The sequence below is a fragment of the Schistocerca nitens genome, chromosome 4 (genome assembly GCF_023898315.1).
Source record: "Schistocerca nitens isolate TAMUIC-IGC-003100 chromosome 4, iqSchNite1.1, whole genome shotgun sequence".
Taxonomy (NCBI): domain Eukaryota; kingdom Metazoa; phylum Arthropoda; class Insecta; order Orthoptera; family Acrididae; genus Schistocerca; species Schistocerca nitens.
In genome coordinates this window covers 769,892,555-769,905,968 of record NC_064617.1, presented here as the reverse complement: position 1 = coordinate 769,905,968, position 13,414 = coordinate 769,892,555, and the positions used below count along the sequence as shown (strand labels likewise).

General features: G+C 36.3%; 1 protein-coding gene across 1 annotated transcript in view; it reads left to right on the top strand.

Annotated features, from left to right (window-relative positions):
* Positions 1-13,414, top strand: part of LOC126253099 (HEAT repeat-containing protein 3) — a 329,591-nt gene that overhangs the window by 253,788 nt on the left and 62,389 nt on the right. The window contains exon 7 of the mRNA XM_049954206.1: positions 8,751-9,005. Within this exon, the coding sequence (XP_049810163.1) occupies positions 8,751-9,005 (255 nt within the window). The remainder of the gene's footprint in view (positions 1-8,750; positions 9,006-13,414) is intronic.

The window sequence follows — 13,414 nt, the reverse complement described above, 5'->3', positions numbered from 1 at the left end:
GATGACTAATTAGTGCTCCAATTAATGTCCTGATTCCATTACTTCCTGGCATTATCATCACTTTTCTCCATAAATGTTTCAATAGCTTCCTTAGCCGTCTTGAAGGATATAAGTGCCCTCACCAAATTTCTAGCACAACCTAATAAAGGAACTGCTAGAGATTGGAGTGCCAGTCAATTTAATCAACAGTAACAGTGGCCTGAATTTCCGTGACAGCTGAAATGTCAAAAATCTGGTGATAATCAGTTTAGCTGATCAAGTCTCTCGTTGTTTAATTCAGCTTGACATTTTTAACTTTTTTAGATCCTGTGGAACTCGAGTATTTTTCATGTTTAGAATTGTTAATACACTTTCTGTTCCCAAAAGTGCAAATGGTATTCCACAACATTGTGAATTTTTTCAAATTTTGGTTCTTAGATGGCTGTCATTTTGTTATTATATGCCTGTTGTAGCAAATGCATGTTAACATGTATAGTTGCCAGTGGGCTAACAAGTATTAATACGTGTATGTAGAGCTGACTCCTTACAGTACCTTCAAAAAATAGTTTTGCAACATGTGTACAATCGTAATAGCATCACCTTTAAAGAACAAACTAACTTAAAAAACTATAATGCCAAATGAAATAAACAATGTTACTTTCTCCTTCTGCCACTAGCTCCCCCTCTCCCTCCACTACCATTTCACTAATAATAATAATAATAATAATAATAATAATAAGTATTTATAGCTTTTGTCTTGTTTCTTGCTGTCAAATCTGTTTTCAGTATTTTTGTTAGTCTTTGTCTATATTTTTCTTTTAGTTCTTCCCTAATATTTGTATTATCTATTCCTATTTTTTGTCTGTATCCTAGGTATTTATAGGCATCTGTCTTTTCCATCGCTTCTATGCAGTCGCTGTGGTTATCAAGTATGTAATCTTCTTGTTTAGTGTGTTTTCCCTTGACTATGCTATTTTTCTTACATTTGTCTGTTCCAAAAGCCATATTTATATCATTGCTGAATACTTCTGTTATCTTTAGTAATTGGTTGAGTTGTTGATTTGTTGCTGCCAGTAGTTTTAGATCATCCATGTATAGCAAATGTGTGATTTTGTGTGGGTATGTTCCAGTAATATTATATCCATAATTTAAAAAGAAAGATGATGAGACTTACCAAACAAAAGCGCTGGCAGGTCGATAGACACACAAAAAAACACAAATATACACACAAAATTCTAGCTTTCGCAACCAACGGTTGCTTCGTCAGGAAAGAGGGAAGGAGAGGGAAAGATGAAAGGATGTGGGTTTTAAGGGAGAGGGTAAGGAGTCATTCCAATCCCGGGAGCGGAAAGACTTACCTTAGGGGGAAAAAAGGACAGGTATACACTCACACACACACACATATCCATCCACACATACAGACACAAGCAGACATATTTAAAGACCATTGGTCTTTAAATATGTCTGCTTGTGTCTGTATGTGTGGATGGATATGTGTGTGTGTGCGAGTGTATACCTGTCCTTTTTTCCCCCTAAGGTAAGTCTTTCCGCTCCCGGGATTGGAATGACTCCTTACCCTCTCCCTTAAAACCCACATCCTTTCATCTTTCCCTCTCCTTCCCTCTTTCCTGACGAAGCAACCGTTGGTTGCGAAAGCTAGAATTTTGTGTGTATATTTGTGTTTTTTTGTGTGTCTATCGACCTGCCAGCGCTTTTGTTTGGTAAGTCTCATCATCTTTCTTTTTAGATATATTTTTTCCACGTGGAATGTTTCCCTCTGTTATATTCATATCATTAATTTGAACCCAACAATGACGTTTGTTATTGTCACTGTTACATTTCGAAGTCTTTTCTGTCGTCTTATTTCCTCCTTCTGTTTTTGCCGGTAGTTTCCCTTTGTATTCACCTTCTCCTTTTTACCGTAATCCACTATACAATTTTATCCCGCCGATATATACTCAACAATACGTAATAATACGTAACCCACTTCCAAACCATAACCAAAAACTTTTTTCTTCCGCTACTGCTATAAAATCCACCGTTTCCAGTTCACAAACAGTTCCTTTCAGCTATTAAACAACCTTTTCGGCTAGTTTTAATAACTTTTGCTTTATTTCGATTTCCGTTTTTTCACATCACCGATCATTTTTAGCCGCTTCCCACAGGTTTTAACGTTATTATTTCTCCACCAGACAATTGTTAGCCTCATTTCCATAATCTGCCACCACCATACCACTACTTTTAATACATCCTCACGTAGTTTTTTCGAAATTTTCCCGAATTTCTCCACCCTTTAACGTGTTTTGGCGGCAACACAACCACCTAACCTTTATGCACATCGTTTTCTACCTACACTATTTCACCACAGGATCAACATAACCCAGCTCCAACCAACCCCTTTTCGCCTCTTTTCACACCAGATCTCCATTTGCTTTCTACTTCACCTTTATCTCTCCCCACATATTTTTATATTCATTTTCATTTCAGCCTCACGTTACACTTTCGACCTTCTAGTACCATGTCACCCGCACAACACCCCCACAACGACCCCATTAAGTTTTATTTACATTCCCTCCGCAGACATGCCTTCGCCCTAGCCAGATTACGCTCCCATATTCTATTTTCTCAGGCTTGTCTGACATTTGGCATTACCCCCAAAGGCCTCACACTTAAAGTTCCCATCTCTGGCTGCAACCTGGTCTTTAAATATGTCTGCTTGTGTCTGTATGTGTGGATGGATATGTGTGTGTGTGCGAGTGTATACCTGTCCTTTTTTCCCCCTAAGGTAAGTCTTTCCGCTCCTGGGATTGGAATGACTCCTTACCCTCTCCCTTAAAACCCACATCCTTTCATCTTTCCCTCTCCTTCCCTCTTTCCTGACGAAGCAACCGTTGGTTGCGAAAGCTAGAATTTTGTGTGTATATTTTGTTTTTTTTTGTGTGTCTATCGACCTGCCAGCGCTTTTGTTTGGTAAGTCTCATCATCTTTCTTTTTAGATATATTTTTTCCACGTGGAATGTTTCCCTCTGTTATATTTATATCCATAATTTGAATTATTTAGCATGTTGGATAGTGGGTTCAGAGCAAGACAGAACCAGAAAGGACTTAATGAGTCTCCTTGGTATATTCCACGCTTAATCTGTATTGGCTGTGATGTGATATTATCTGAATTTGTTTGGATATTTAGAGTGGTTTTCCAGTTTTTCATTACTATGTTTAGGAAAAAGCTATAAATACTTATGCTATACCAATATTGACCTACTCATTTGGAGTAGTGAAATGGAGTAACACAGACCTAGAAGCACTAAATACACTTACACGTTCACAATGCCACAAATATAGAATACATCACATACATTCAGCAACAGAAAGATTCGCATTAAGCAGAAAGGAAGGAGGAAGGGGATTCATCGACATAAAAAACCTACATTATGGACAGGTAGACAATTTAAGAAAATTCTTTCTAGAACGCGCAGAAACTAGCAAAATACACAAAGCAATTACTCATATAAATACATTGGCTACACCACTGCAGTTTCATAACCACTTCTACAACCCTTTAGATCACATAACATCAACAGATACGAAGAAAGTAAATTGGAAAAAGAAAACACTTCATGGCAAGCACCCGTATCATCTAACACAGCCACACATCGATCAAGACGCATCCAACACATGGCTAAGAAAAGGCAATATATACAGTGAGACAGAAGGATTCATGATTGCAATACAGGATCAAACAATAAACACCAGGTATTACAGCAAGCATATTATTAAAGATCCCAATACCACAACAGATAAATGCAGACTTTGTAAACAACAAATAGAAACAGTAGATCACATCACAAGCGGATGTACAATACTAGCAAATACAGAATACCCCAGAAGACATGACAATGTCGCAAAAATAATACATCAACAGCTTGCCTTACAACATAAACTTATAAAACAACACGTTCCTACATACAAGTATGCACCACAAAATGTACTGGAGAATGATGAATACAAATTATACTGGAACAGAACCATTATAACAGATAAAACAACGCCACATAACAAACCTGACATCATACTCACCAGTAAAAAGAAGAAATTAACACAACTAATTGAAATATCCATACCCAATACAACAAATATACAAAAGAAAACAGGAGAAAAAATTGAAAAATACATCCAACTGGCTGAGGAAGACAAAGACATGTGGCATCAGGATAAAGTTGACATCATACCAATTATACTATCAACTACAGGAGTCATACCACACAATATCCACCAGTACATCAATGCAATAGAGCTACATCCAAACGTATATATACAACTACAGAAATCAGTAATTATTGATACATGTTCAATTACCCGAAAGTTCCTAAATGCAATATAACACATACCATACAGTTAAAAGGAAGTGACGCCTGATCAAGGTCCGCGTCACTTTTCATTTTTAACCAGACTTAACGTCTGAGAAAGTAAAGAATAATAATAATAATAATGTTCTGACAGTCGTAAAAGGCGACGAAAAGAACAAACCACTAATAGGGCTAACCCCCCTTTTAGTGTGATGAGTTGGTTCAGGACAGAACTAAAGAAGCCTCGGACAAGCGCCGTCATGGTCGGGGACGACGCTTGAACCCTATGCCCGCCCACAATGGTAATGACACTGCTAGCCAACTGGAAAATGATTTAAATCCAAATAGAGGTGTTTTGCAGGATATGCTTCCTACAACCACCCTAGAAGGAAAACAAAGGCAGAGGATGAGATGGTCAGATGAAGTAAATCGACACCTCATGTTCTGTTATTACCAAGCAACAAACCTAGGAACCAACACAACTGGATACAGATCACAAGTATACACAACATTTATTACCAGATACCCAGAATTAAAATTTTTAACAGAACAACGACTAGCTGATCAGATCCGTGTAATAATCAAAAATAACAGGATACCCCAGTCAGAATTAGAAAACATCAAACAACAAGTACAACAAATACTGGAACAAAATAATGTGCAAACAGAAGAAGAAGAAAATAGAGTAATGGACTCAAACATCCCAGAGCAAACAAACAAAGAACAACACGCATCAATTAAACAATCAGAGGAAAACGAAATCTTGCGACAGCCACAAGAACAAGCACAAATAGAACACGAAGTGATACACATGTTAGATATAGAAGAAAAATTTCAGCTGACATATATAGAATACAAAGACACAAATACAGACATTAGACCATTCTTGCATAGACTGCCAAGTAACCCACAAGTCGAAACAACAATAAAAACTATCAACACAATCATACACAACAAAATAAATGAATATACAACTATGGAAGAGTTAAAACTACTGGTTTATATAGGAGCACTCACTACACTAAATATACACACTAGGCAGAGATCAGAACCAACCAACACACAGAAGAAACCCACAAAACCAGCATGGCAACACAGGCTACAGATCAGAATAGAAAAACTGAGAAAGGACATCGGACAGCTAACACAAGTTATAAGAAATGAAATGTCAGAAAAAAAAACATTAGGTAAAATCTCACAACAAGAAGCGATAGAGCAATTAGATGAGAAGAAGCAGAAATTACAAGCATTGGCCAAACAACTTAGGAGATACAAAAAAAGTGAAAATAGAAGGAAACAAAACCAAACATTCAACGCAAACCAAAAGAAATTTTACCAGTCAATAGATAAGACACACATTAAAATAGACAATCCACCAAACATAACAGACATGGAACACTTCTGGAGCAACATATGGTCAAACCCGGTACAACATAACAGGCATGCACGGTGGATACAAGCAGAAACAGACACATACAAGATGATACCACAAATGCCTGAAGTGATAATTTTGCAACATGAAGTCACCCAAGCTATTAATTCTACTCACAATTGGAAAGCCCCTGGAAAAGATAAATTAGCAAATTTCTGGCTAAAGAAGTTCACCTCAACACATTCACATCTAACTAAATTATTTAACAGTTACATTGCAGACCCATACACATTCCCTGATACACTTACACATGGAGTAACTTATCTGAAACCTAAAGATCAAGCAGACACACCAAACCCAGCTAAATATCGCCCCATAACATGCCTACCAACAATATACAAAATATTAACTTGTCATTACACAGAAATTAATGACACATACAACACAGAACAAAATTATAAATGAAGAACAAAAAGGCTGTTGCAAAGGAGCACGAGGATGTAAAGAGCAATTGATAATAGATGCAGAGGTGACATATCAAGCTAAAACTAAACAAAGGTCGCTACACTACGCATACATTGATTACCAAAAAGCTTTTGATAGTGTACCCCACTCATGGTTACTACAAATATTGGAAATATACAAAGTAGATCCTAAATTGATACAGTTCCTAAACATAGTAATGAAAAATTGGAAAACCACACTTAATATCCAAACAAATTCAAATAATATCACATCACAGCCAATACAGATTAAGCGTGGAATATACCAAGGAGATTCATTAAGTCCTTTCTGGTTCTGCCTTGCTCTGAACCCACTATCCAACATGCTAAATAATATAAATTATGGATACAATATCACTGGAACATACCCACACAAAATCACACATTTGCTATACATGGATGATCTAAAACTACTGGCAGCAACAAATCAACAACTCAACCAATTACTAAAGATAACAGAAGTATTCAGCAATGATATAAATATGGCTTTTGGAACAGACAAATGTAAGAAAAATAGCATAGTCAAGGGAAAACACACTAAACAAGACGATTACATACTTGATAACCACAGCGACTGCATAGAAGCGATGGAAAAAACAGATGCCTATAAATATCTAGGATACAGACAAAAAATAGGAATAGATAATACAAATATTAAAGAAGAACTAAAAGAAAAATATAGACAAAGACTAACAAAAACACTGAAAACAGAATTGACAGCAAGAAACAAGACAAAAGCTATAAGTACCTATGCTATACCAATATTGACCTACTCATTTGGAGTAGTGAAATGGAGTAACACTGACCTAGAAGCACTCAATACACTTACACGATCACAATGCCACAAATATAGAATACATTACATACATTCAGCAACAGAAAGATTCACATTAAGCAGAAAGGAAGGAGGAAGGGGATTTATCGACATAAAAAACCTACATTATGGACAGGTAGACAATTTAAGAAAATTCTTTATAGAACGAGCAGAAATCAGCAAAATACACAAAGCAATCACTCATATAAATACATCTGCTACACCACTGCAATTTCATAACCACTTCTACAACCCTTTAGATCACATAACATCAACAGATACGAAGAAAGTAAATTGGAAAAAGAAAACACTACATGGCAAGCACCCATATCATCTAACACAGCCACACATCGATCAAGACGCATCCAACACATGGCTAAGAAAAGGCAATATATACAGTGAGACGGAAGGATTCATGATTGCAATACAGGATCAAACAATAAACACCAGGTATTACAGCAAGCATATTATTAAAGATCCCAATACCACAACAGATAAATGCAGACTTTGCAAACAACAAATAGAAACAGTAGATCACATCACAAGCGGATGTACAATACTAGCAAATACAGAATACCCCAGAAGACATGACAATGTTGCAAAAATAATTCATCAACAGCTTGCCTTACAACATAAACTTATAAAACAACACGTTCCTACATACAAGTATGCACCACAAAATGTACAGGAGAATGATGAATACAAATTATACTGGAACAGAACCATTATAACAGATAAAACAACACCACATACCAAACCTGACATCATACTCACCAATAAAAAGAAGAAATTAACACAACTAATTGAAATATCCATACCCAATACAACAAATATACAAAAGAAAACAGGAGAAAAAATTGAAAAATACATCCAACTGGCTGAGGAAGTCAAGGACATGTGGCATCAGGATAAAGTTGACATTATACCAATTATACTATCAACTACAGGAGTCATACCACACAATATCCACCAGTACATCAACGCAATACAGCTACATCCAAACATATATATATATATACAACTACTGAAATCCATAATTATTGATACATGTTCAATTACCCGAAAGTTCCTAAACGCAATGTAACATATACCGTACAGTTAAAAGGAAGTCACGCTTGATCAAGGTCCGCGTCACTTTCATTTCGAACCAGACCTAAGGTCTGAGAAAGGAAAGAAATAATAATAATAATAATAATAATAATAATAATACTCTTCCCACCTCCTGTTCCTTTTCTCCACTCCCATCTCCCTCTTCCTTCTGCTTTCATCTTTCCCTTTTCCGTCCTTCTTACTGAGCATATCTCCTTTCTTATCCTTCTTCCTGTTTTTATTTTTCCTTTTTTTCGTGTATTCATCAGCAGCAGCCAGTTTGACATCCAGTGTTAAATGATACATTATATTATGCTATTTCCCATTCATTTTCTCAAATCATCTATCTGAACCTCTGTTCTGTACAACTTAGTTCATCCTCTAGCAATACATATGCCCATCAGTAATTCTGTGAAACACTGTTGATCTGTAAGCTGCAAGTGATAGCTGCTATCGTTCACTAGTTTCTTCTTCTGGATTGTAATTGCTTCTACATAGTGGTTAGCAGGAGATTTTTTTATAACATTTTGTATACATTCATAACTAGGTTGAAAATTATTGAGGAGGATACTCATGTACGTTGATATGCCATGTTATGTGTACTTCACCGTAATGTTCCATTCTATAAACATACTTTAAATCCACAGGTCTGGCTTTAAACATCAGAGCAAAGATTTCCACAGCTCGGATTCTTGCTGTTCTGGGATCTGTGTTGGAAGTAGATCACTGCCAAGTGCTGGACACCTTGGCAACCTCACTTGCTCAGAGTAAAGATGATGACAAAGTGATAGAAGACACTGAAAAACTGAAGGAGCAGGAGAAACTTATAGCAGATACACAGACGTTGTTTGAAGGGCAGCAGACATGTCTGGAAATTTTGACAAATATTTGCTCTGGTGATGGTATGTTGAATCATATGTCTCTTACTTTGTTTGAGTATTTTCATAGTATATTTAGAATTATTAAAAATATTATATTATTGTATGATAAAATTGTCTTTCTCTGTAAGGATAGAAATGGGACTTGTGTGTGTGTGTGTGTGTGTGTGTGTGTGTGTGTGTGTGTGCGCGCGCGCGCGCCTAAGATATTTCCAGGGACATAATCTTACCCTATTTCGGTGTATTCAGTCAAGATATTAGGTCTCGTGAACAATGTGCCCCAGATCCTCTGGAGGGAAGGGGAAAAAATACAGAGTAATATGCCTGTTGTCACATACAATGTACAGTAACAGCTTGATTCATTATTATGTTACATAAAATTGTTTTTATAAGGAGGCCTTACTGTTAGTGGGTGGATACTATGCTGTGTAACCCAAAGATGTGATGCTTACGCTGTGAAATATACTGGATATGTGTTGGTAGGAGGAATTCTGATGAATCATTCACTATTTAACATTGACATCACTGTCAGTAACAGTAACAATTTTAACTAGAGGCAAAGTGACATTCGTTTGTGCATGAAATGCTCAGAAAGTGGTCACACCACCATAAGTACATTTGGAAGAGAAAAGAGGTATGCTGGACTAAACTTTCCAAAAACTGCCAGAAATTAGTCTGGGTGCATTATTTTTCTGATGCAACAACGAATCTGTCCACGGGGTGGCCAAAACTAGTGATTTTCCAGAGAAATCCCGTATCAAGATGTGTGGTTACATTTCTTCTGTACCCAAAGTAAATGAAACCATACATAGAAGTCCTAGGAAGTGAAATTTTCATACTTACGAAGAATTTCTGTTCAACCTTCCAGAGAAGCTATCAAGTAGTATTCGGTAAGTGACTGCACTAGTGCATACAAACAGAAACAATTAGCAGTGAGGGTCTTCTAATTACTTGTAATTTTATTTTGCGAAATCTGTGAATGAAACTGTACTATCATACTGATATTTATCAATTGAATTTTCTCTCCCACTGTGTCTGCAATCAAAATAAAATAATCATAAATGCTCTCCAGCTACAGTCAGGACTATACTGCTAATACAAACATTCAAGAATGTGATTTTTGTGTGTATCATCTTTTATGTTAATGCTGTTTGTTTCCAACAAATCATCTCCAGTCAAATTTTGTTCTGTCATCGGAGAGAAACCAGTCTCCATCCTAACAGTTTTTTTACTTAGAGTATGCAAATGTTTCTTCCACAGTTTTGTTGAAAACTGCAGTAACCATTTTCTGCAACTGTCACCTGCAATCTCTGTAATTGCTTTTGTACTTAAAATAGATGGGAAAAACAATTACTTTGTCTTTGTTACTTCCAGAGCATTTTTCATTATTTTAGATATTCTCCTCACTCGGTGCCTTTTCATGCTTGAAATTGCATTCACCGTCTCAGCTATGAAGTAAATTTCTCTCTCTCTCTCTCTCTCTCTCTCTCTCTCTTTTTTTTTTCCCCCCTAACTAAATTTTAGAACCACAAAAATGTAAAATTAATGTTTTGGAATAGAAAGACTTTTCTTTACTTTTTCAGCACTTTGAGTGTCTATTAAGTCAGTTGACTTATGATAATTAAAAAGGCAGACAGTGCTGAACATTTATATAACATGTAATACACTCTTGATTATTTCAGTGATAAATGATTAATTATTAAAAATTAGTTAATAGAATGTAATAATTAACCACAAATTAAACTGTTGAAGTTATTGTCAACATTGAACTCAGAGTTTTAGCAGCCAGACATCACGAAAGGACTCACTTAAAAATGAATCCGCACACTTGAAAATGAATTCCTCGATATTTTTTTTTTTTTTTTTTTTTTTTTTTTTTTTTTTTTTTTTTTTTTTTTTTACTTTAAGTGCCCTACTCTTGTACATATATGAGATCATATCTCTGAGACGTATCCTATATTAGTGAACAGTGGTGTTATCAAGAATAATACAGGATTTTGCAACTCCTTGTGGGCTCATAAGTGTGTATCATAAACACGAAAGAAGAAACAAAGGCACTGCATTTTAAAATAGATGAAAAATTTTACTTTTGTTAAGTGACAAAGTATGAGGACAGAGTTCAATGGCATTTTTAAAAAAATCCGACATGAATTCTTAGGATACAAAATTCCATGGAGAATTATGTCAAACCATCTAATATCTGCAGAAGAGTTAAATGTGGGCAATGTACGCTGTGTGTCTTCTTTGGAGAAAAAACTCGTTTCATTACCTCATAGACAGTAGTAATGCACTTTATGATTTTTTATTTGCACCCAAATGGTTCGCAGTACCTTGTCAGTCCTAAATGAAGTGGTGGAACAATGTTTCAAATTAACAATGTGTTTTAAATGAGTATGAAAATTCCTAAGAGCTCAGTAAATTGCACTAGATTTATAGATTTCCATCTTCTGTGGTCTAAGTTTGATAACTAAAATTCTAGGAGTCAGTGACTGCCTGATACTTACTTTGAGATGGAAAATTTTAACTATGCCAATAGACACATTTAAAAGTAGAAAAAAAAATATTGTCTAACTTTGGAACAGTTTGTTTGTTCTTTAGGAGGAAAAAAGAACAAGAAGTTCATGAGTAAATCCAGGCCATTCATATCCCATTCGAAAGAAAGGATAACTCTGGATAAGAGAAATATCTGGATCAAAGGTGTAGGATTGAATGGGAGGAGGGGGGTCAGGATTTTGAGGTTTTGGAGCTTGATTGGGCTTGGGTGGGAGATATTTTGGGATTGGGAGATCCTGTATGGAGCCACACTGGGCTTGGAGGAGAGGAGAGCAGTTGTTGGCAGCAGTGTTAATGGACTATGTTTGTGAGAGAGAAAAATAGCTTCCTCATGTGGTGTGAGGCATTTCGCCATGGTTATGGCTGGAACAAAGGAAGTCGCAATTTGTGTGCTAGCTGATACAGGTGCCAAGAAGCACAATGTATTGGGAGTGGTGTTTGGCAGAGCCTATGTATAGATGAACAACAAGGTGAATAAGGGCTAGTGATCGATCGTTTGGAGTTTGAGAAATTGATTGGAATCAGAGATACCAGGTTTTAAAGTAAGACCTTTAAGAGAATACCAAAGGTAGGCTTACCATATTCCAGGAGCAGTAAACAGAAGGATAATATTGAAGGCCATGTGAAAATATCTAAACATAGGAGTGCTTCACCAAAAAATTTTTTAAAGTCAAAGTGGGGAATAACAGTGATCTGGAGTGTTCTACTAAAGAGACTATATTTTCATACCACACTGCTAGACACAAAGTTGTTTTCAAAACATCAGACTGCACAGCTCAACTGGTTAAAAAGTTACATGATTCAAAGTGTTCCTCTGCTAGACCCAAAACTGAAGCAGTTATTGTTAACGTTATTTCACCATTTTGAAAATATGTTGCATTCTTTGGAAAACAGTTTTGTAAGTGTAATGATAAAATAGCTCAAGCAGAAGTGAAGTAAAACCTGTTCACCTTCTTGTAACATATTTCAGACTAGAGGAGGAATTCTAAGTTAATCTCTTAAATGTCAGTGAAATGTCAGGTGAAACTGCTCAGATTTTGGCTCTGTATGTTTTGCAGTGTACAAAAAGATACAAACTTAAAGAAAATGTAGTTTGTTCTACTGTGGATTTCTTCCTCTTCTCTTCTCTGCTGTAGATAACACTAACAGCAATTTTTATGGTGTTCAGAGATATAATTAAAATTAATAAATAAACTTCCATCTTTCAGTAAACTGACAAAGGGTTTAGCTAATTTCAGAACCATGTCTTGGGTTGGGCCGAGAAAAATATGGTAGTGTATTGTGGGTTGGACTAAATAAATAAATAAATATGGTAAGCCTGACCAAGGGTCAGTCAGAAATAGAGGAACAGTGTTTGGGACCGTTGTGTAATTATGGGAGAGCATTTTTGCTGAAGGGTGTTGAGGTATAGGATTAAGGAACACTGAAGGCGTCACTATGAAAATGAAACAGGAGAAAGGTGAAGAGACTCTGTGCTCAGTAAATAAGTTGCTAGAAAATATTAAAGTAATTTTGCAAAAAGAGTGTCATGGAATACATAATAAAGATTGCTGAATGGATAATAATACTGCATAGAGATGGGTGAAGGCTGCCCCCCTTCCCGACACACACACACACACACACACACACACACACACACACACACACACCAATAGTATCTGGCTGCCAAAGTGGATGTGGGTGTGCGTGTGTAACCCCCATGAGTTGGCATCCAAGTGTGGAGTATCGCAGTGCATCACTGAGAAAATGCATGCGCTATGACAGTGCCGAATGAAGTCACAGCAGGACGGGTGATGTTTAGAGAATTTGTCAAAAATGTCGTAAGCCAAATGTACGATCTCAAACAGTACATACGAGTGATGTTCCGTGTTGCTGAATGC